The sequence below is a fragment of the Pseudonaja textilis genome, chromosome 15 (assembly GCF_049901715.1).
Source record: "Pseudonaja textilis isolate UNSWEBS1 chromosome 15, rPseTex1.2, whole genome shotgun sequence".
In the NCBI taxonomy this organism is placed as follows: domain Eukaryota; kingdom Metazoa; phylum Chordata; class Lepidosauria; order Squamata; family Elapidae; genus Pseudonaja; species Pseudonaja textilis.
This window is the reverse complement of record NC_142004.1, coordinates 2,486,653-2,510,811: the sequence shown is the minus strand read 5'-3', so window position 1 is coordinate 2,510,811 and position 24,159 is coordinate 2,486,653. Positions and strand designations below refer to the sequence as shown.

General features: G+C 48.2%; 1 protein-coding gene and 1 long non-coding RNA gene across 5 annotated transcripts in view; both read left to right on the top strand.

Annotated features, from left to right (window-relative positions):
* Positions 1 to 16,012, top strand: part of OSBP2 (oxysterol binding protein 2) — a 50,169-nt gene extending 34,157 nt beyond the window's left edge. For 3 of the 4 annotated variants that reach the window (XM_087913069.1, XM_087913072.1, XM_087913071.1), the window contains 11 exons: positions 2,735 to 2,927; positions 3,534 to 3,660; positions 5,520 to 5,586; positions 6,043 to 6,207; positions 8,678 to 8,923; positions 9,817 to 9,937; positions 10,429 to 10,532; positions 10,789 to 10,884; positions 12,800 to 12,987; positions 13,777 to 13,997; positions 15,559 to 16,012. In XM_087913069.1, the coding sequence (XP_087769195.1) occupies positions 2,735 to 2,927; positions 3,534 to 3,660; positions 5,520 to 5,586; positions 6,043 to 6,207; positions 8,678 to 8,923; positions 9,817 to 9,937; positions 10,429 to 10,532; positions 10,789 to 10,884; positions 12,800 to 12,987; positions 13,777 to 13,997; positions 15,559 to 15,701 (1,671 nt within the window). In that variant the 3' untranslated portion in view covers positions 15,702 to 16,012. The remainder of the gene's footprint in view (positions 1 to 2,734; positions 2,928 to 3,533; positions 3,661 to 5,519; positions 5,587 to 6,042; positions 6,208 to 8,677; positions 8,924 to 9,816; positions 9,938 to 10,428; positions 10,533 to 10,788; positions 10,885 to 12,799; positions 12,988 to 13,776; positions 13,998 to 15,558) is intronic. The other variant, XM_087913070.1, reaches the window with a different exon arrangement.
* The window catches only part of LOC148124622 (uncharacterized), a 125,965-nt gene extending 104,586 nt beyond the window's left edge, over positions 1 to 21,379 (top strand). Inside the window, exon 2 of the long non-coding RNA XR_015739600.1 lies at positions 20,876 to 21,379. This is a non-coding gene — a long non-coding RNA (uncharacterized LOC148124622). The remainder of the gene's footprint in view (positions 1 to 20,875) is intronic.
* Positions 21,380 to 24,159: the final 2,780 nt, after the last annotated feature.

Here is a 24,159-nt window from a genome sequence, read left to right as displayed (position 1 = left end):
GTCTCTCGCAGTTCTGTTATTCTGTTACTCTGTTCTGTTATCACGTAGAATAGAATAGAAAATAGAATAGAATAGAAAATAGAATAGAATAGAATATAGAATAGAATTTAGAATAGAATAGAATATAGAATAGAACAGAATATAGAATAGAATAGAGCATAGAATAGAATAGAATATAGAATAGAGTAGCATAGGATAGCATAGGATAGCGTAGCATAGCGTAACATAGCATAGCATAGCATAGAATTCTTTATTGGCCAAGTGTGATTGGACACACAAAGAATTTGTCTTGGTGCAAAAGCTCTCATAAGAGAAAAGATAAATTCATCAAGAATCATCAACTTAATGATAGTCATAGGGTACAATAAGCAATCAAATCATACTAGGAAACAGTCAATATAAACCGTAAGGATACAAGCGACAAAGTTACAGTCCTACAGTCCCAAGTAGGAGGGGATAGCTGATAAGGAGCGATGAGAAGATTAATAGTAATAGTAGTGCAGACTTTCTAAATAGTTGAAAGGTGTTGGGGGAACTATTTGTTTAGCAGAGGGATGGCATTCAGGAAAAAAACTCCCCTTGTGTCTAGTTGTTCTGGTGTGCAGGGCTCTATAACGTCGTTTTGTGGGTAGGAGTGGAAACAGTTTGTGTTTGGGGTGTGTCATCCATCATCTCACCTCTAAACCCCAGACTGTCTTGAATACAATTTAAGATGTGTTCTAACAACCTACCAAACCACATTACGGCTTGATTGAATATGTGAATCCTGCCGCTGTGTTGCGCTGCCCTGTTGTGCCCACTGTGCCATCCACAAATGCCAATCTGCCACCGCCCATCCAACGGTGCTAATAATATCCAGCCCTTCTCTTCGGTCCCCTGGTCTCCTTGTTCCTCTTCCGCTTCATTGCTCCTTCGTGCCTGAGTCTCCATCCTTTCGGAAGGTAATTCTTTCTCCCTGGAGGAAAACCAACATTTCCTGCACATCCACCTGTGGTTTTGTTGAGGGAAGCCATTAAACCGTGGACGTTTTTCTTCCCTGCACCAGCCAGAGAAAGGACGGTCCTGTTGTTTCCCTTTTTAAAAATTTAATCCTGGGTGGTTATCAGTTCGCAGGTATTGCTGAACTTTATATATATATATATATATAAATATATATATATATATATATATATATATATATTTCCTTAAGTTTTCTCAGGTATTTATATGTATGGTATTCAGCTTTGTTCAGGTATTTTCCCACATCATTGTAGTTGTGCTTTTAAAGTTGTAGCAACGTTTCGGCAGAATCTCATCTGCCCTCATCAGGCTTTTGATGATGATTTTATATATATATATAATATATATATAATATATATATATATATATATATATATATATATATATATATATATATATATATATATATATATATATATATTTCTCCTGCTGTTTTCCTGCTTGCGCTGTCTTTTTCCCGAGAGAGATTATTATGAGTGATTATTCCACTTGTCTTATTTTATTTTCTCTGCAAGCGTCTATGATGATAGTTCTTGCTTTGAATTGTTCGTCATCTTTTCCCCTTCCTCAATTTCTATGGCTACTTTCTTGGCATTTTCTCTTTCTGGTTATTTTTAAATGGAGATAAAGACTAAGGGAAGGTCTGTTGAGTTTTGGAAAACCGGTTCCTAGTTACGACGGTTGCAATCTCCCCCAGGTCATGTGAACACTTTGGCTGGCCTTCTGACAAGCAAAACCAGTGGGACATTCAGGTTCACTTAATGACCGTGTTATTAAGTGGTTATTAACCGTGTTATTAGCTGCAGGGATTCCCTTAGCAACTGTGGGAAGAACAGTTGTAAAATGGGACAAAACTCACTTAACAAATTAGCAACAAAGTTTAGGTTCAATGATGGTCGTAAGTCACAAGAACTCACCTGCGTAAAGATTTATTGCCAATTTAAGCTCTCGACCAGAATCTGGCCAACTAGCGGTCAAGGGAAATGAGCAGGAGGGAAGAAAGGCAATCAAAGGTTAGGGTTAGGCTGACTCTACCGACTGCCAGAAGTTCAATCCTCACTGACTCAGCCTTCCCTCCTGCCGAGGTGGGTAAAATGAGGATCCAGATTGTTGGGGGCAAGAGGCTGACTCTGTAAACCGCTTAGAGAGAGCACCATGAAGCGGTATATAAGTCTTAAGTGCTATTGATGTTGCTTTGCTGTTCCTTTTCTCCTTCCTTCCTCCCTCTCTTCCTCTCTCCCTCCTCCCCCTCCCTTCCCTCTTTTCTTCTCACCTCCCTCCCCTCTTCCCATTTCTTCCCTCCTCCTCCCCCTTCCTTCTTTTCTTCCTCCCTCCCCTTCCTTCCTTCCTTCCTTCCTTCCTTCCTTCCTTCCTTCCTTCCTTCCTTCCTTCCTTCCTTCCTTCCTGTTAGAATGCAGTATTGCAGGCTGACTCTACCGACTGCTTGGAGTTCAGTCCTGACCAGCTCAAGGTTGACTTGGTTTTCCATCCTTCCATCAAACGAGGACCCAGATTGTTGTTGTTGGCGGGGAAATATGCTGACTCTGTAAACCACTTAGAGAGAGCACGGTGAATCGGTATCTAAGGCTGAGTGCTATTGCTAAGTATCCGGAACATTCCGCCAGGAAAGTCGGCTTTACAAACCACCCTGGTTTCTTTTCGGTGCCGGCTTCTCTCCCGTCCTCACGCAAAGAGTTCTCCGCCACTGTCTGATCCCTTTTCCTCCCTTCCTCAGGCCTGCCGGGACTTTCTGGATCTTGCAGAGGCCCACAGCAGAAAATGGCAACGGGCTCTCCAGCATGAATGCGAGCAGCGTATCCGCCTGGAGGAGACCATTGAACAGCTGGCCAAGCAGCACAACAACTTAGAACGGGCTTGTCGGGGGGCGCCCAGTCTCTCCGCGAACCCTGCGGCTCACGCATCCCGAGGTGAGTGGCCTTTCCTTCCAGGGATGGAATTCTACAGGTTCACACCTTTTTGCTAGAACCGGTTGTTAACATTCTAAGCAGTTCGGAGAACCAGTTGTTAGAAGGAATTACTGGGCTAATCCTGTAAGGAAGGCAGGAAGGAAACATTCTGGTGTTGCTTACAGAAACCGCCTCTCTGTTAACTCTTCTTACATTCTAGGCAGGACTAGACTTCCTGTCTCAGGAACTTCTCTGGAGTTTTTTCCCCCTCCTTTGCTGGTACTTTGCTTGTGTGGAGTGACCATTCAAAGTTACAATGGCACTGAAAAAAGTGACTTATGACCGTTTTTCACACTTACGACTGTTGCAGCATCCCCACAGTCCTGAGAGGCCAGGCGAGGAGATGCGTGCCTCGATGTGAGTGATGTTGAGTTGGCCACGCCCAGCCAGTCACATGACCACCAAGCCATGCCCACCAACTAAGCCATGCCCAGAAAACCGGTTGTTAGAAAAATTGAATCCCACCCCTGCTTCCTTCTCGACCCAGGCAAGACGGGGTGCTTCTGTCGGGCGTGTTGAAGGCAGGTACGTAGCAAGAGCTGATCTGGGTTATCCTGTCTCTTGTAGGAGGAGGAAGCGTGCAGAGCGGAAAAGCAGAACCCAGTGATGAAGATGAGGAGACGGAGTACTTCGATGCTATGGAAGACGCTCAGGCTGTCATCGCAGTAGCTTCAGAGCCTTCAGATCATCACCGGTAGGTTTTTGGGTGCCGTTGTCTATGGCAGGGGTGTTGAACTCAGTTTCATTGAGGGCCGCATCCGGGTTGTGTTTGACCTCGGAGGTCTGGGGGTGGGCGGGGCCATGGTGGGCGTGGCCAGCTTGACCACACTCGTGTTGGGGGCACCGGTGATAACCAAGTGCTAAGGCAGGACTTCCTTGAGACCCACCCTCACATTATAATCCTTCCTTCCTTCCTCCCCTTCCTTTCTTTCTTCCTTCCTTCCACTCCCTCCCTCCTTCCTTCCTTCCTTCCTCTCTCTCCTGGCGTCCCTTCTTTCCCTTCCTTCTGTCCCTTCCTTCCTTCTCTCTTCCTTCTCTGTTTTCCTTCCCTCGTTTCTCCCTTCTTTCCTTCCTTCCTTCCCCTCCCTCTCTCCTTCCTTCCTTCCTTCCTTCCTTCCTTCCTTCCTTCCTTCCTTCCTTCCTTCCTTCCTTCCTTCCTTCCTTCCTTCCTTCCCCTCCTGGCCTCCCTTCTTTCCCTTCCTTCTGTCCCTTCCTTCCTTCTCTCTTCCTTCTCTGTTTTCTTCCCTCGTTCCTCCCTTCTTTCCTTCCTTCCTTCCCTCCTTCACCTCCTTCCTTCCTTCCTTCCTTCCTTCCTTCCTTCCTTCCTTCCTTCCTTCCTTCCTTCCTTCCTTCCCCTCCTGCCTCCTTCCTTCCTTCCCATCTTCTTTTTTTTGCCTTTCCTCTTTTTCTTCCTCCTTTCCTCTCTTTCTTGCATGCTCAGATGCAAAAGAAGCATTTCTCCTTCCGTTTTGTTTTTAGTTTGCTTTGCTAGTCCCCTGCCGGAACAAAAAACGGAGCTCGGGGGGGGGGCGTGCACGTCCCCCTACCCGTGCTTCATTTTCGCTGGCAGAGGCCCCACGGCCTGGTCCTTAGGCCAGCCCCGCAGGCCAGATCTAAGCCCCCTGTGGTCTGGATCCGGCCCACGGGCCTGGAATTTGACACCCCTGGCCTACGGGGTTTCTTCCCCTTCGCAGCTGCGAGGTGGGTGGACTTCAACTCCCAGAATTCCCCAGCCAGCATTTTTAAAAGAGGGATCACTACCCACTTCCTGAACCCCCTGATTCTTCCAAAGTCTTGTTCTTTCTGACCCTTCCCGCTTACTGTCCTCTGGCTCCCTCTCTCTCCCTGACCCCGCCTGGTTCTCACCCCTCCTCAGGGGTCAGAAATTTTAGCAAAGGGTTCTCTGCCTGGTGGCTGGGTGGGCGTGGCCATGGTGGGCGTGGCCTAGTTGGCCTCCTGCATCATGGCGGCGGGGGGGGTGTTTTTGCCTTCCCCAGACTCCGGAGGCTTCCCTCGAGCCTCCAGGAGGGCGAAAAAGGCCTCCACGGGCTCCGGAGGCTCCCTGGAAACTGGAAACGGGCCCATTTCCGGCCTTCTCGAACTTCCAGGAGGCCCGTTTTTCACCCTCTCCAAGCCTCCATGCGCCCCCTGCACTTACCTGCTTCCAAAATGGGCCACTTGGGGACTCAAGAGAGGGGAGGGGTGGGAGGAGCCAGCCAGGAGTGGGATATTGGGGGGGGGGGGTGTTACCGAATGGCACAGAATCTTAGACAGGGGCTCTCCCGAGCCCCCAGCATCCCACCCGGCCCTTCCTGCATGGCAGGGAAAGTTGCCCACATGCCCATTGGTTGCCTAGACCCAGAGCTTGGAGAAACAGACCGGGTCAGAATGTCAGGTGGCTCATTTGCATATTGGAACCCCTGTTTGTGATCTTCTCAGAGGCCCCCCGCTCGACGGGCCCTGCTGGGCAGCCTGGCCATGGTGGCCAGCGCGTCAAGAGACCATGCCCCATAGCTTTTGGCATTGCCACTGTCACTTTTGTGTTCCCCACAGGCACACCAGTAACAACATTAGTGTGGCCAGTGAGAGCTGTTCCGAGGATTGGAGCTTCAGCGGTAACGTAAGTATCACCAGGTAGCCGTGTGTGGCGGCAGCTGCTTTCCAGCTCCGTTCTCCTGTGCAGGGCAACCAAAGAAGACCCAGCCGATCAGCTGTGGGCGTGGCTTGGTGGGTGTGGCTTGGTGGGTGTGGCAGGGGAAGGATACTGCAAAATCCCCCTTCCCTCCCCACCCCACTCACCTGCTTTCCAGCTCTGTTCTCCTGCGCAGGGCAACCAGAGGAGACCCAGATAATCAGCTGGGACTCGATGGGAGGCAGAGAAGAGATGGGGTTGGCGGGGCCAGTCAGAGACGGGATTGGCCGGTTCTCTGAGCTATCCAAAATTTCTGCTACCGGTTCTCGAGAACCGGTCTGAACCGGCTGAATACCACCTCTGGGCTACAAGCACGCCAGGGTGGGTGAGGCCACTGGAAATCCCAGCCTGGCTTGTCATGACCTTGGGTTCGATCCCTTCCAGGTGTTAGATGCCTCCACTCACACTAACCTTGGTGCTTCAAGCAAGTATGGGGTCGCCCTCAAGAAGAGGCGCACTCAGATCCCAGACAAGCCCAACTACAGCCTTAATCTCTGGAGCATCATGAAGAATTGCATCGGTAAAGAACTGTCCAAGATACCCATGCCTGTAAGTGGCTCCTTCTTCCACCCCTTTTCGTGTCTGTGGGGGCTTCTTCTGGGGGTCTTGACCTTCAGCACCTGGTCAGTCCCCACCTGAAGGCCAGCCCTAGTGAATGTACAAGAGAAACAACACAGGTGGACCGAGTCCAGTCGGCCTTTGGGCCAACGACAGCAGAGCAAAAGAAGTAGAAATTGAGAGTTCGTGTGATGACCCGGGGCGTGGCACAAAGGCAACGCACTGGGAAGCGGCATATAAGTCTTAAGGGCCAGTGCTAGTGCTATTTAAAGGAGGATGAAGCAAAATTACAAAAATCACTTTTAATTTTCCCTTTCAATGAGCTTTAGGGTGGGTGAAACTCACCAACGGTGTAACGGAAGCGCAGGCCCTTCCCTTTCTAAAGGACAAAAAAAGTCTTCTCCCTTCAATTATCCAGCAAAATGACTCTAAAAAAAAAAAGGAGGACTCATACGTTTCCCCCGCACCCACAAGAGTACCGATATGGCCGTCCATAAATAATCCCGCTATCCAATATCTCTGCTTGGCAGCCCAGTTAAACATCAGCAGGACACCTGCCAAAGCAGAACATTTTAAATCTGCCAATTTAAGGGAGCCACGCTGGGAAGTATTGGAAATTGTAATAGCCCTCTTGACGTGACATTAAATCTTTCTGGTCCGCGGCGGGGTGGGGTGGGGGACTTTCGGTGCAGGCGACAAAGCGTCACAGCCCACGCGAGCACGTCTCTTTTGCGCAGGTATATTTTATGTCCAGAGCCTGCGCTTCCCCCCGTCTCCCACTGACCTTGTGTGGGCCAGAATAATCCAGCTGCGACCGGCGGCGCGCTTTTTCGTCCGCCGCCGCGGCTCTTCCGAGCGGTTTGCAGCACTCGGCGTGCGACCGCAATGCCAGCCCCAAATTTATGTCGCCGAGTGAGAAATGGGTCGAACGAGCCTCGTCCGATTTTACGACTCTCCTTGGCGCCTTTGTGAAAAGGGATTGCTGCCGTTGTTCAGTGAGCCACCCGGTTGTTAAGTGAACTTGGCTTTCCCACCCACCCCCTTGACTTGGCTCATCTGAAGGTGGCAAAAGAGGGTTACATCACACACACACACACCCCGCCAAAGATACTGCAACCGTTGTAAATGCAAGTCAGTTGTCACACCCCTGAATTTTAGAGTGCAGAGAAGAGCAACAAAGATGATTTAGGAGGTTAAAACGTAGAAAGAATGGTTGCTGGAATTGGGGATGTCTAGTTTAGTGAAAAGAAGGACTCGGGGGTTTACAGGATAGCGGTCTTCCAATGTTTGAGGGGCTGCCCCAAAGCAGAGGGAGTCAAGCTATTCTCCAAAGCGCCAGAAGCCAAGAAAACAAACAATGAATGGAAACTAACCGAGGAGAGAAGCAACTTGGAACTAAGAAATTTCCTGATATTGAGAACAATTAACCGGCAGAACAGATTCCCTCCAGAAGTTGTGGGTGTTTCATCACTGGAGGTTTTTAAGAAGAACCACTTATCTGAGATAATATAGGTTCTCCTGCTTGAGCAGGGGGCTGGACTAGAAGACCTCCAAAGTCCCTTCCAAGTCTCTGTATACCATTCCATTCTATTCTATTCTTTCATATTTCTATTCCATTCCACCCGCTTCTTTCTTCTTCCTTTTCTTCTTTCTCTTCTTCTTCTTCTTCTTCTTCTTCTTCTTCTTCTTCTTCTTCTTCTTCTTCTTCTTCTTCTTCTTCTTCTTCTTCTTCTTCTTCTTCTTCTTCTTCTTCTTCTTCCTCCTCCTCCTCCTCCTCCTCCTCCTCCTCCTCCTCCTCCTCCTCCTCTTCCTCCTCCTCTTCTTCTTCCTCCTTCCCCCTCCACCTCCTCCATGTTTCTTTCAGTGCCATTGTACATTTGGAACCGTTGCTAAGTGAACTGTTGTAAGTCAAGGGCTTCCTGTATCAGCCATTGGAAGGGGAGACACCCCCCCCCCCGATGTAGAGGCTCTCCTCTGCTGCTCCTGCATAAGAAAGGACGAGGCAACCATCAGATGAGGAAGCTTGGATAGCAATAGCCCTTAGACTTATATACCGCTTTATAGTGCTTTTACAGCCTTCCTCTAAGCGGTTTGCAGAGTCAGCCTCTTGCCCTGCAACAATCTGGGTCCTCATTATAGAGAAGGACGGAAGGCTGGGTCCACCTTGAGCCTGGTGAGATTTCAGATTTCAGGCAGCCGGCAGTCAGCAGACGTAGCCTGCAGTACTGCACTCTCACCACTGCGCCACCATGGCGCAGACGTGGCCTGGTGCCAGATTAAAAACAATGGCCCCTCTGGGCATTGGGATTCCTCTCTATGCTCCCGAGTGCCATTGTGGACTAGGAACTGGGAGGGTGTGTGTGTGTTGTGGGGGATAAGGGTCACTGAAGCCCTCACTCTTCCTCCCCAGTGCTGGAGAGCCCCCCCCAACCCTCCTCTCCCTCTCCCTTCTCCCCTACAGGTCAACTTCAACGAACCCCTCTCGATGCTGCAGAGGCTGACGGAGGACCTGGAGTACCACGATTTGCTGGACAGAGCGGTCAAGTGCGAGAACGCCATCGAGCAGATGTGCTTCGTGGCCGCCTTTTCCGTGTCTTCCTACTCGACCACGGTCCAGCGGACCGCCAAGCCCTTCAACCCGCTCCTGGGCGAGACCTTCGAACTGGACCGCCTGGAAGAGCTCGGCTTCCGCTCGCTCTGTGAGCAGGTGAGCAGAAGGACTGGCATAGAGGTGGGGGGTGGGGGGGGGGAGGGAGGGAGGGAGGGAAGGGCCAGGTGTTGTAGGGTTTGTGGTCCGGGCCCCTTGGTCAGGTGGAGTGGGCTCTTTGCTGCCTTCTGCACCCATCTGCTCACCCCAGAAGAGGATGGAGAGGCGGGAAGAGGATTAATCCAAGGAAGCTTCTTCTTCACTAAGTTGAGAAGAAGACAGTCTACCCGCGTGGTAGAGCCAGCTCTCTGCAGGCCTTGGAGCAGAGAAGGGGAGGGAGAAAGGAGAGACAATCCCTGTGAAACGGAAAAGGTGCGAAGGGGAGGCAGACAGGCTAGGTAATTTTGGGGCCAATCACCAGGAGACAGTGAGTTCTAGTCCTACTTTAGGCATGAAAGCTAACTGGGTGACTTTGGCCAATCACCAGGAGACAGTAAGCTCTAGTCCCACCTGAAACATGAAAGCCAGGTGGGTGACTCTCTCAACCCAAGCCATCTCACAGGGTTGTTGTTCTGGAGAAAGCGGCAAGAGGGGTAGGGGTATGTTCACCCCCAGGTGATCCTCTTTTGCAACCTTCTGGCAAGCCAAGTCAATGGGGAATCCACTTAACAGCTGCCTTACTGATTTAACAACCGCAGCGTTTGACTTACCTGCCATGGCAAGAAAGGCGGTAAAATGGGGCAAAACTCACTTAACAAATGTCTCGCTTAACAACAGAAATTCAGGGTCCCATGAGAGTCGTAAACCGAGGAATACCCGTACTGGAATTCTTGTTTATCTTCTACCCGTCATCTCAATCAATCTTGCTAAAGAGAACTTTGAGACTCTTGCTTGGAGAATTACCTGCAGTTTTAGGCAGCGGATGCCCTCAAGGTGTGTTTCTTCTCCTCCAGGTGAGCCATCACCCCCCAGCAGCAGCTCATCATGTGTACTCCAGGAAAGGCTGGACACTGTGGCAGGAGATCACCATTGCCAGCAAGTTCCGTGGCAAATACCTTTCCATCTTGCCACTGGGTGAGTAAACGGAGCGCTGCGGTGGCCCAGAGGTGGAGGTCTCGCCTCACAATCAGGAGGCTGTGAGTTCGATCCTAGTTAGAAGCGGATATTTCTCTCCCTGGGCACACTGGGGATATATCTGCCAAACAGAACTCTGTACTGGCAATAGGAAAGGCATCTGGCCAGTAAATACTCAAAATTCCATTCCGTTGCCCAGACTCCACCCTGCAAGGGATTATGGAGTCATTAAAAGGAGATGATGACTGGGTGAGTAAATGGCCTCCTGAAAATAAGGTATACTAATATTTTAAAAAAATTAAGAAAGATAGGGGGAAAAAAACTCCATACCACATCTTTTATCTATTAATAAATCATGAAGGCCGATCGTGCAATCCAAATCCGCAAAAGTCCATTAAGATTTACCAGAAATAACCGTTTCTCTGTGTACAGAAATTTATATGTATATTTTAACCGTGAGATTAACATTTTTTTCTCCCCTTCCGTTGCAGGCACCATCCATCTCGAATTCCACTCCAGCGGCAATCACTACATCTGGCAAAAAGTCACGTCCACGGTCCACAATATTATTGTGGGGAAACTCTGGATCGACCAGGTAAGGAGGAAGGGTGCCATCCTGCGGAGTTGATTAAATCCCTCGCTGAATAAACAGACGCAAATGTGGGGTGGTTTGTTTTTTTTTTTTTTTCTATTTAATTTTTGGGATTATTGTATTTTAATCTTAAAAAAAAATGAATTAAAAAAAGAAAGAAAAAAGAAAAGAAACTTGTTTTTTCTGATTCTCGATTCCGATTTCTGTCAATATTGGATAATTAATAACCCTCGGGGCAAATTCTCTTTCTTTTGTCCAGTCTGGTGACATCGAAATTCTCAACCACAAATCAAAAGACAAATGCCACCTGAAATTCACACCCTACAGTTACTTCTCCAGAGACATCCCTCGGAAGGTAAACGCCCGTTTGCTTGAAAATGCAACTAGAACAAATGCCTTGTAATTTTTCTCTTGGCTGAGCCAAGGTAAAGGTAAAAGTTCCCCTGGCACCTACGTGCTACTCGTTCCTGGCTCTAGGGGGCGGTGCTCACCTCCGTTACAAAGCCGAAGAGGCAGCGCTGTCCAAAGAAGTCTCCGTGGTCATGTGGTCGGCAGGACTAAAATGCTGCCGAAGGCGCACGGAACGCTGTTCCCTTCCCACCAAACGTGGTCCCTATTTTTCTACTTGCATTTTTTACGTGCTTTCGAACTGCTAGGTTGGCAGTGTCAGGGTTCCAACAAATCCACCCCCATTCAAATCATAAGTCTTTAGCCACATCTCTCAGAGTAAAAAAAAAAAATGATCTATTAGAAGTGGCCATGTTGGCATTAGCTGGGTGCAACCGACACTAAAATACAGCATTCATTTCCCCCTTGACCCTGGTCTTCCCCCCACACCCTGGGTGTATATTCTCCAATGGGACACATCCATAGCCAAAAGTCATCAATCATGCTCTCCAATAATAATCTTGCATGCCAGAAGATTCGGCTGCCTAGCAATTAACTGAAGCATTTAAGGAATGCACTGCTTTCCCCCACTCCATTTCTGCTGGAAGCTAGAAAGACCAAAGGAGTATTTTTTTTATTTTATTTTAGTTGACAGGCAGAAGCTGGGACAAGTAACAGGAGCTCACTCCGTTACGCGGCGCTAGGTATTTGAACTGCCGAACTGCCAACCTTTCTGATCAACAAACTCAGCGTCTTAGCCACTGAGCCACCGTGTCCCTTTGTATGGTCTTTTGTACTGGCCTTTGTATGGGTCAGTTAATTCAGGGGTCCCCAACTCTTGGTCCATGGGCCAGCACTGTGCCCCAGCATGCCAGAAACCGGGCCCTGCAAACAAGCAAAGCCCCACCTGTGAGATGCCGACAGCACACAAAACCACGACCCTTACGGTCCGTGGAAACACCTCTCGCCACAGAACCGGTTCCTGCTGCCCCAAAAGTTGGAGCCCACTGAGCTAAGCTATGGGCCTGGCTGAAGAGGGTGTGGAACAGGAAGGGGAGAGAGGTCCCGAGTTGCTTTTGTGCGTCTCCATCTTTCTTGGCAGAAAGGATTTTGGCAACCACACCTCAGGAAGGTTCGTGACCATTGGCCCCGGCCGACTCGCCACATCCAACTCACTGTGAGACAAGAGTTACACCAATATCCAAGAAACGGTGGAATGGAATCATTGAAGAAAGGATGAGGAAAAGAGGGGACAGAATGAAATGTGAATGACAACAATGAAAATAGTCGTTTTTTTAAAAAAATTACTTAAATCATTAAATTGGATTGTTAACTTGTTCTGCGGCGAGTTGGATGCGGCGAGTTGGATGTGATGAGTTGCCCATGGCAATCTGACTGTGGTGAGTTGTCCTGGCTGAGGAATTCTGGGAGTTGAGATCCACCCATCTTTAAGCGTCCCAAGTTGAGAAACACTTAAAGGTGGTATTCCGCCGGTTCTGACCGGTTGTGGAGAACCGGTAGCGGAAATTTCTAGCAGTTTGGAGAACCAGCCAATACCACCTCTGACTGGCCCCACCAACTGCCCTTCTCTTTTCTTCTCTGCCTCCCATTGAGTCCCAGCTGATTGGCTGGGTCTTCTTTGGTTGCTCTGCATAGGAGAATGGAGCTGGAAAGCAGGTTAGTGGGGTGAGGATTTTGCAGTATATCCTTCCACTGCCACTCTGCCCCGCTACACCCATAGAACCGGTATTAAAAAAAAATTTGAATCCCACCACTGGAAACACACGTGTTTTTCCCGTCTTGGTCCTTGTAGGCTACTTGTAGAGTTGATTTCTACCAGGCCCCCACAAAAAACCTCCCTTTTTCTGATCTTTCTTTCCCAGGTGACGGGAGTGGTGATGGACGCGGATGGCAACGAGCGATACGTCATGTCTGGCACGTGGGATGAGAAGATGGAGTGTTCCAAGGTCATAGAAGCCAGCCAGGCAAACTCCATTTCGGAAGGCAAGCTTCCGAAAACAGTCTACCAGACCTTATCCCCCAAGGTCCTATGGAAGAAATACCCCCTTCCGTGAGTCCACCCAACACGCTTGGGGCATTAAGGGTTGACCAGCTGTGGGGTTGGGATCTCTGGGGCTGCAGAAAAGGCTACGGTTGTTATGGTGTCCCAAAGGGGCCTTTTTTTTTTTTTTTTCAAGAGGCCAACTGGACTTTCTTGGTTTTTTTCTGAAGACGTTTCGCTTCTCCTCCAAGAAGCTTCATCGGCTCTGACCAGATGGTGGAGAAGGGAAAGGTTTATATTCCTTGCAGTTCTCTGGTCATTTGCATCCTTTTAGAGGGTCGTTGAGGCCACTTGGAGCTTTGTCCTCGGGGGCCACCTGAGTGGTGCAAATGGGTGTGGAGCCTTCTTGGAACGGCTGAAAGGACTAAGTTGTAGACTGGAGATAGATGAGATCCTATCCCGTTGAGAGCGGGGCTGCTCGATTTGGGCATCGATGGCCTCTTTGGCTCCCCTTTCAAGCCACCAGTCCTCCAAATGGCCTCAACGACTCTCGAAAAGGATGCAAATGACTAGCTGTCTGCAAGGGGTATAAATCCTTCCATTCTTCATCATCTGGTCAGAGTTGAAGAAGCTTCTTGGAAGAGAAGCAAAGAAAAACAAAGTCCACTTGCCTCTTGAAAAAGCACCTGTGTGACAACAGCAACCGGAACGACGGAGAATCTTCATTAACCTTATTATGGTGGCTCAGCGATGACTAAGCGTTGCCCTTGCGCAGCCGAAACCCCGACGCAGGGAAGCACCTACGGGCGCCACCCACCCCTCTCTGACTAAGGCCACTCCTGGCTCTTCCTTCTCCAGAGAGAACGCCGAAAACATGTACTACTTCTCCAAACTGGCGCTGACCCTCAACGAGCCGGAAGATGACGTCGCTCCCACGGACAGCCGCATGAGACCTGACCAGAGGCTGATGGAGAATGGGAAATGGGACGAGGCCAACGTGGAGAAGCAGCGGCTGGAAGAAAAGCAACGGGCCGTGCGGCGGCACCGGGAAGTCGAGGCAGCTGACGCCCTGGCAGAAGGTACCGGAAAGGCGCCCTTGAGATCAGCAGGTCTGGGTTACAAGGAGGCACCCCTGGGATGTTTGCAGACTACACATCCCATCCGTCCCTCGTTATAGCCACGCTGGTGGGGCAGATGGGAGTTAAATCCCAAAATCTACAGAGGGAATGTCTTCGCACGAGGGAATACGAGGCTGGGGGCGGGAGACGAGGGGGCTTGCAGGCGCAGAGTATAACTTTACCCAAGTAGTCGTCAACTTAACAACGGTTCGTTTAGCGTCTGTTCAAGATTACAATGGCACTGGGGAAATGTGGCTTGGGACCGTTTTTCAGCCTTACGACTGCTGTGGCATCGTATTGAAAAACAAGAGCCATGTTCCCTGGCTCTTTTGGGCTGGTGGGAGAGAGGGCTAAGGGATGTTTCTGTGCAAGGAGCATGCACACGCATGCATGTGTGTCTCCCCTGGCACGTGGGCACAGCTCTACGTGAGCAGCAAGCGCACGCGCCTGCCGCTTGCCTCCCACTCACACTAGTTGGGGTTGCAAATATGCTGGCCCGCCACTTCCGCAGCCCGGTTCCAATCGGGCTGTAGCTCAGGGATGGTGGGCCCCTGTTTTAGAGTGAGGCACTGTTGAAGGGGAGGGGTCCAAGACCAGGGGCATTAACGTATTTTGGGACTATAAGACACTCCGGACTATAAGACGCGCCTAGCTTTTGGGGAGGAAAACAAGAAAACAAACTGCCTCTGCCTCCCAGCAATTTGGCTCCTTGCAGCAAACTGCAAACAGCTTGCTCAGCTTCAGCACAGCTTGTTTAGCACGAGCAGCTGATTGGCAGTTGGATCGGCCTCCTGCAATACCAACAATCAGCTGTTGAAGGCTGCGGGAATCAGCACCACTCATTGGCTCCGGCCCCACCCATCAGCACCATCACTGCCCATCGGTGCTGCTACCTATCGCCGCGTCCGCGTGCCCCATTTTCTACCTCTGCGTATCCTGTTTTCGGCTTCCGCGTGCCCCATTTTCAAGCCCCGCAGCCTGGAACAGCTGATCGTCAGTATTCCGGGAGATGGATCCAGGAGGCGGATTCCACCTGGAATGGGCCCCAAATGGGCCATGCGAAAGCCGAAAATGGGATGCGCACAGACCGAAAATGGGGCACGGGAAGGCAGCGATAGGTGGTAGCACCAATGGGTGGCAATGGCGCCAATGAGTGGTGCAGATCCCTGCAGCCTGGAACAGCTGATCATCGGTATTCTGAGAGGCTGATCCAACCACCAATCCTGCTCGTGCTAAATCAGGCTTTGCCGAAGCTAACCAGGCCGTTTGCCATTTGCTGCAAGGACGCAAATTGCTGGGAGGGAGAGGGCGAACGGTGGAGGCCAGCGGGTGGGCGGGGCTTCGGCAACATTCGCTTTATAAGAGACACAGACATTTACACCCACTTTTTTGGGACGGGGGGGGAGTGCATCTTACAGCCCGAAAAATATGGTAATTACCCCAGGCAGTTGGTGTGGACCTCTGGCCTTTGCCATGTCAACACCGAAACCTACGGGGCTTTGCCCCGCTGCTTCCTTTGCAGGCAAGGATTACAAAGGCTACACCCCGCTGTGGTTTGAGAGGAAGGTGGACCCGCTGACGGGGGAGCTGATGTGCGTGTACAAGGGCGGCTACTGGGAGAGCAAAGAGAAGCAGGACTGGAGCCAGTGTCCCAGTATCTTCTGAGCTGGGCTCGTGGGTGCCGGGCGAAGCCTCCACATCAGCGGTGGGACAGAAGGGCCGGGTCGCTGAAGCGCCTTTTGGGGTAGCCCCCCCCCCCTCTGCCTCCCCCTCCCCAGCCGCATGTCGGAGAAAAAACGCGCAGAGATTCAAATAAATCCCGAATTCAAAAACAAACAAAACAAAAAGCAAAGAAAAAAACAAAAACAAAAAAAAAGAGAGAGAGAGTAAGAGGAGGCAAACCAAACAGGGATTCCAAAAAAAAAAAAAAAAAAAGAAAGCTATTTTATGCACTAATAAAATGGCATATGATTTTTTTAAGTGACTTTTTTAAGCTTACCAATTAGGATTGAGACACAACGGGTGGGATTTTGTTTTGTTTTTTTTCATTTGCCAGGGGTTTTTTTTCCCTCTCCTTTTTTTTTAAAAAAAACACACACACACACTCACACACACCTGCCTCTGGGGTGTCAATCAACTTCCCTTTTGAGGCCTTGGTTTGGCTAACCGGGGCTCCGAGTTCCAAAGATGAGCCTCATGTATCGGATACGGCGAGCGTTTCAGGACTATTTTTTCGGCCGGTATTTGGCCGGTTCATACCAGTTCGGGAGAACCAGTTGTTAAGTTTCTCAGCAGTTTGGCAAACTGGTTGTTGGAAGAAATCATTAGGGCCGAGAAACGGTTGTTAAATTATTTGAATCCCACCACCGCCCCGTCCCCTCTGATTTCTCATTTCCACGTGGGAATTATTAACCCTACTTTTGATCTGCAGATAATCCCTGTTCCCCCAAGTCGCAGGCCGCTTCGTATACGCTCTTGGGGGGGTGGACCCTCAAAATTCTTTGGGGGTGATGAATTGCCAAGGGGAGAAATGTCATCTTTCTCTGGGTCTTTGGAAACACCTTGTCCCTTTGGAAGCCTGTCCTTCTTCTCCAGGTACGGAGGGATTCAGTGGTGGAATTCAGCCGGTTCACCAGAACCAGTTGTTAAGTTTCTGAGCGGTGTCGTGAACTGATTGTTGGAAGAAATCATTAGGGCAGTTAAATTATTTGAATCCCACCACTGGAGGGATTCAAACCCTGACTCTGTGCATAGCTAGGCTTTCTTTGAAGCACCCATCCTGGAAATATATGATGTTTGCTTTTGAAGATGTATTAAACACAGGGCGGAGAAATATTCTTTCCGTTCCCAGGCCGGCTGTGTTTCAAGGAAGGATTTTAAAGGGTTTTTTTTTTCTCTCTCTCTCTCCTTTTTCAACATTTGGAGAACAGGGAAGGCAGCTACAGCAGAACCTGGGTTCCCTCAGGCCTTCTGGCTGCTTTTTCCTTCATTCGCTTCGGAGATCTCAGCCCAGGGAGCGCAGGGGAGGATCCAGTTGCTTAGGATTTCTCAGTTGGTTGAATCATGGCCTGTTTTCACCATTCCAGCACCTTGTAAATCTCTGTTGGTTAGTTTGCACTGTTCTGCTGGCCGAGTCTTATCATGAACATGGAATATTGGGATTTAGAGAGGACACCTGGAGAGTGGCAGGCTGGGTTAATGCCCAGCCAGCTTTGGGATGCCCTGGGCAATTTGCAAATGCCATGTATGTAGAGAGCACAGTGATGGGGTGGCCTGGAGGTGTAACTCTCGCCTCACCATCCGGAGGCTGTGAGTTCGATCCTAGGTAGAGGCAGATGTTTCTCTCTCAGGGCACAATGAGAAAATATCTGCTGAACAAAACTCTGCACTGGCGACAGGAAGGGCATCTGGCCAGTAAACACTCAGCTCCATTCATTTGCCCAAGACTCCACCCCGCAAGGGATTATGAGGTCGTTTAAAAGACGACGTATGTAGAAAGCACATTTGTGCCCGTCCTTGCGTGCAAAAACCAAGAATTCTCTCGCGGTTTTAAGATCTTCCTCAGGTGAAGGAAAGGGCAAAAGATCCAGCAAAAAACCCTTCTGGCTCCGGTCAGCTCAGGCATCCTGGGTTCACCAGCCTAGCTACCCTCTGTAGCAAAACACCCCATTTGCAACTGGATGAATTGAGGTACGATTCTTCTTGTCTTTCTCCGCTGGAGACCTAGCTCCACCCGCTGCTTGCTCAGAGTTAGCCCCCTGGGGAGGTCTCGCCGGCATCCCTGCTGGCAGGGGGATTCTGGGGGGCTGCAGTCCCAAATAATCCGGGCGGGTGGCACTGGCTGCTTGCTCAGAGTTGGTGCATTGGGACTCTTAACCCGTTGCCGTCGGTGTTATCCCTGCCCAGCTCAACCTCAGCAGGGCTAGCCAGGGAATTCTGGGAGTTGAAGTCTTCCCATCTTAAAGCCGAGGACTCCTGCTGTCCAAGGTTCCTCTTCCCAGTTGTCCAGCTGATCCTTCCCTGGGGCCAGCTTGCTTTAGGGGCCCCTGAACATCTGGTGCTTGGAGAAGCCCCTCCCAACGAAACAGGCGACTAAAGGGCCCCGAGGGCGGGAAAAGCCCCCTCCCTACTGAAGGTGGCATCCCATCACCGCCCTCTGAGAAACTGTCCATTTCTCTTTTGGGGGAAGAAAACAAGCAATAATTGGAGGGGGGTCTTGCCCAGGGGTGGGCTTCAAAAATTTTAGCAATGTGTTCTCTGCCCGTTGCTGAGTGGGCGTGGCCATGGTGGGCATGGCCTAGTCAGCCTCCTACACCACGGTGGTAGTGGGATGTTTTCATCTTCCCCCGACTCCCGAGTCTTTTCCTTGAGCTTCCGGGAGGGCAAAAACAGCCTCCCCCAAGCTCCGGAGGCTGCCTGGAAGCTGGAAATGGGCCCATTTCCGGCCTTCACGAATATCCGGGAGGCCGGTTTTTCGAGCCTCCATGCGCACCCTGGGATCCAAAACGGGCCCCATGGAGACTCCGGGGAGGGGAGGAGTGGGTGGGGCCAGCCAGGAGTGGATTTTGGGGGCGGGGATTCTCCCAACTGCACACAATCTTAGCTAGGGGGCTGTCCCAAAACCCCTGCAAGCCCCCAGCAGCCCACTCCTGGTCTTGCCTCTCCTGGCTTCCAGAGTGCGAAAGGCAGGATCCATATGGGATACAAATCCCTACCCTGAAAGACCCATTACACACTCACACCTGGTAGCTATACAAATGTACACCTGTACAAACACACACACGCACACACACAAAACGCTTGTATATGGGATAACAATAGCAACTGAACATCGGCGTAACTCTCGCCGTTGATGCCAGCATACCGTTAACCTTTATTTATTTGTTTCTAATTTATATGTATGATATCTATAATATATGTACACAAATATATATATAAATATATATAAAATTATTTTGTTTAAATTTGTATGGGTGCGTAGAAGAAACAAGAGAAATGAAGACAGAATAATCCCTCTGTCTGAATCTTTTTTTTTTTTATAGTACAGATATGTTCTGCTCTTTTTGATCTTCACCATCCCAACCCCTGTTGTTGATTTTTAAAGTAAAATTAAATAGTGGGATTGGAAGTACAAGTTGTGCTTCAGGATCTATGCACAAAAATTGTCTGACAGATTGTGGCCAAAGAGGGGCTGATGGTAGATTTGTTGGGTGTGATTTGTCCCAGAATGAAAAACAAAACAGTTTTGGTAGGTCAAACTTCTAGTCCAGGGATCTTCAAACTTGACAGCTTTAAGACTTGTGGACTTCAAGTCCCAGAATTCCTCCTCCGATCATGTCAGCTCAGGAATTCTGGGAGTTGAAGTCCACAAATCTTAAACTTGAGAAGTTTGAAGACCCTTGATCTACTCCATCTATCTAATCTATCTCGCTATCTATTTTACCTCTCTTTATCTATTCTATCTTTCTCTCTCTTTTCCTCTATTCTATCTCTTTCTCTCTATCCATTCTACCTCTTTTTATCTATCTATTCAAAGGGTCTTCAAACTTGACAGCTTTAAGACTTGTGGACTTCAACTCCCAGAATTCCTCCTCCAATCATGTCAGCTCAGGAATTCTGGGAGTTGAAGTCCACAAGTCTTCAACTTGCCAAGTTGGAAGACCCTTGTTCTAGAGCAACCGTTCTGGTGTACGGACTTCCAACTCCCAGAATTCCCCAGCTGGGGAGTTCTGGGAGTTGGAAGTCCGCATTCCCTTGTTGGGAAATGCTTCCGTAGAGCAAATTCATGTCTATGCTCCCCATTCTCTGAATGTGTTGACCTTCTCAGGGGTTTCTCCCGTGGTGAACAGGAACTCTAGCTGGGATTGAGGGATGCTTGTAGGCCAACACATCTGGAAAACATCAGCTTGAGGATGGTGTCAGATTCCTGGAGGCCTTTATGGAGCCGAGGCTGGAGTTTTTCCAAGCCAAGGTTTGCTTGGAAAACCTTTTGTCCGTTGGCACGCATGAGTAGAAATGTTGCCAGAGAAGGAATGTTCTGGAAAAAGGAAGTTGCCTGGAATGGCGTACCAAGCAATGCCACCTGCAAGAGCCCATAAATAAGAGAAGATTATTGTAAACATTGCTTAAATGTATCATTGAGTCGGCAGGGATGTTCTACTGGGAAGCCTTTCTCTTTAAAAAAAAGGAAAGGAAAAATGTTTCCTGGGGATAAAGAAAAATGAAGAACGATGGCACAAAATGAATTTTCCTGATACTGTTTGAATGCTGTGCATGCCAACTGTCTCAGGCAGGGTTTTTAATTTAGGGAAGGAAACATGTCTTTGGTTTCTTTAAAGCTCACGGCCTTGTGGGCCCTCCATCACTGGAGGCTTTTAAGAAGAGACTGGACAGCTGGTTTGTCTGGAATGGTTTAGGGTTCCCTGCTTGGGCAGGGCAGGGGTTGGACTAGAAGACCTCCAAAGTCCCTTCCAACTCTGTTATTCTGCCTAAGGACGTTTTCAGTTCGGGGCAGTTTAGACAATGTACAAACAAAATAAATTAAAATTACTGGAGGTTGTTTTTTTAAAGGAGAGAGCCTTTTGTCCAGAATAGTATAGGATCTCCTGCCTGAGCCAGGGGGTTGGACTAGAACACCTTTAAGGTCCCTTCCAAATCTGCTTTTTCTGTTACTCTGTTATTCTACTCGTCTCTCAATTTTATTCTGTATTCTGTACAACGTCAACACCCGCATCTTTGAACCCAATGTTTTTCGACCTTGGTAACTTTTAAGGTGTTTGGACTTCAATGCCCGACGTCGGCTAGGGAATTTTGGGAGTTGAAGTCCACAAGTTGCCAAGGTTGGAGACCTCTGGGTTAGGGAATTCTGGGAGCTGAAGGCCTCCTGTATCTTAAAATGGTTGAGCTTGAGACACACGGGGTTAACCAATTTGTTTAGAGGTTATTACGGGATAGGAAACCTACATTGCAGAAAATGTGGATTTGGTCATGGTGTCTATTCTGTGTCCAGCTAGGGATATATATATATATATTTTTGCAACGGCTCTCATTAGACAATGCAGCATGTCCGGGAGCGAAGACATGCATCTGGACCTTCAAAGCAATTCCAAGCCACACTGCAAGGATTGTGTTCTTCAACAGGATCGCCTCTGCGTCTCTCCAGCATCTCCACTCCAAAAACCCTCCAAAACTCAGAGCCGCAAACTATAGTATTTCTGGGTTTTTTTTTCTCTTCCTGATCTTCTTATATTGTAAAAATCTTAAGCGGATGTGATGTTTTCCTGTCTCTTTCTCTCAATTCAGCTTTAATTATGTTTAACAATAAAAGATACAGGGCTCTCTTGCTTGGCTTGTCTTTTTCAAGGCCTATTTCAGTGGAAGTGGGGTGGGGTACGTTAGAAAGGAAGCAAGAAATAGCTTTAATGCCTTATTGGATGACTGGTAATGCTTGCTTCTTGGTTTCCTTAACACTGGAATATCAGGGTGAAATCTTGCTCATCTACTCTCACATATTGTAAGGTTAAAAGTATACATATTTCCCCATGATTTTCCTCCCAAACACCTAAGAGAAGGAGAAGAAGTAACAGGGGAAACTCATCAAGGAGAGAAGCAACTTAGAACTAAGGAGAAATTCCCTGACTGCAAGAACAAGTAGCCAGTGGAACAACTTGACTCCAAAAGTTGTAGATGCTCCAACACTGGAAGTTTTTAAGAAGAGATTGGATAAGCCTTTGTCTGAAATGGTGTAGGGTTTCCTGCCTAAGCAGGGGGTTGGACTAGAAGACCTCCAAGGTCCCTTCCAACTCTGACAGTGTTCTGCTTTGTTCATGACCCATAGACCGAAACAAGGTTTGACCTCAAACTACTCATAACTCAGACGTTTTTCCAACTTCCCAAGCTACCCTTTGGCTTTTGGATTTCCTGGTGGTCTCTCATCAGAGGATTAATCGGGTCAAATTAGAGCTGCTTGGCTTTCTTACAGTCGCAACTGGCTGGATAAGGGCATGAAGACAATTTACCAAACGTTGGTCTTGATTGTGTGCCTCCAAGTCGGTTTTAACACCAAGGTCAGAGGTCTCCAAACTTGGCAACTTTAAGACTTGTAGACTTCAACTCCCAGAATTCCTCAGCTAGCTATGTGGAGTTGAAGTCTTAAAGTCTTGAAGTCTTGCCAAGTTTGGAAACCTCTGACCTAGAGGATGGATGGATGGAGACTGATGATAGATAGATAGATAGATAGATAGATAGATAGATAGATAGATAGATAGATAGATAGATGTAGATGTAGATACAAAGATGATAAAGATGATAAAGATGGTGATAGATGATAGAGAAATGAGATATAGAGATAGATGATAAATAATAAAGATGATACATGATAGAGAAATGAGATATAGGTAATAGAGAAAGGTGATAAAGAGATGATAGAGACAGATGATAGATGATATATATATAGAGAGAGAGATGATAGGTGATAAAGGTGATAAATATGATAGATGATAGAGAAATGATGGATGGATGGATAGATAGATAGGTGGGTTGGAAGGAAGAAAAGTAAGCAAAGGGAAGGAAGGATGGATGAATGATAAATAATAGATGAAGAGATGATATATGATAGAGATTATATATGATAAAGAAAAGATGGATGGACGGATGGACAGACAGATAATGAGGATAGGATAGAATAGGAAGGATGGATGGATATAGATGGTAAAGATGATAAAGAGATGATAGGAGAAATGATATAGATGATAAATAATAGAGATGATAGATGATAGAAATGAGATATAGAGAAAAGATAGAGAAATAATAAAGAGATGATATAATAGAGAAATGAGGGATAGAGATATAGAGATATATGATAGGTGATAGAGAAAGATGATAAAGAGATGATAGAGACAGATGATAGATGATAGAGAAATAATGGATGGATGGATTGATAGAAAAATATAGATAGATGATAGAGAAATGATAAAGATGATAGATGATAGAGATGATAGGTGATAAAGGTGATAAAGATGATAGAGAAATGATGGATGGATGGATAGATAGATTGATATAGATAGATGATAGAGAAAGATGATAAAGATGATGATAGATGATAGAGATGATAGGTGATAAAGATGATAAATTATGCATGGATGGATAGATAGATATGAGAGAGAGAGAGAGAGAGAGACGAGGTTGCTTCCCGCGGCTCTTTCTGAGAGTCCGCCGTATGGCCGTTCCTAGGCAACGGACGAGCCTCTCCGCCAATGGGAGCGCCGGAGCCGCTGCGCGTTCCAGGGTCGCTAGGCAACCCCGGCCCGGTACGTTCCACGGTTGCAAACTAAGCTTTTCGCCGGGCGAAGCGATGCGCGGCGGGACTTGCAAGCAGCCGGTGAGTCGCCGCGATTCTTTGCTCCCTTGCTGCGGGTGTTTCCGCCCCCCCCGCCCCCCTCCCCCGCTTGCGTCTCGTCGGTCCTCTCCATCCTGAAGAAAAGTTGCCCAGCCCAGAGAACCGGATCCAATCGCACGTGCGCGGCTAATGTTTCTTTTGTATTTTTTGTTTTAACTTTTCTTATATGTATCCATGTATTCATAACTATGTTTTTACTTATACCTATTATCTTGTAAGCAATTGACAAATAAAAATAAAATAAATGAATAAAAAACCCTGCTCCTCGAAGGAAGCTGGGTCCAGCCGCAAATGAAGGGCAACTTTGGCAGGAAAGCCGGGGGATCCCGTCCCAAAGCGGCATCTCTGCCTTGTCGCTTGCATCCTTACGATTTATATGGACTGTTTCCTAGTATGATTTGATCACTTATTGTACCCCATGACTATTATTAAGTGTTGCACCTGATGACTCTTGACTCTTGATGAATGGATCTTTTCTTTTATGCACACTGAGAGCAAATTCCTTGGCCAATAAAAGAATTCTATTCTATTCTATTCTATTCTATTCTATTCTATTCTATTCTAGTCTAGTCTAGTCTAGTCTAGTCTAGTCTATTCTAGTCTAGTTCAGTCCAGTCCAGTCTTTCTGATTCCATTCCATTCCCTTCCATTCTATTCTATTCTCATCTTTTTTTACGTTGTGGCAACCAAAACTGAATGCCATTTGGTTCTACCAAGGCCTTATAA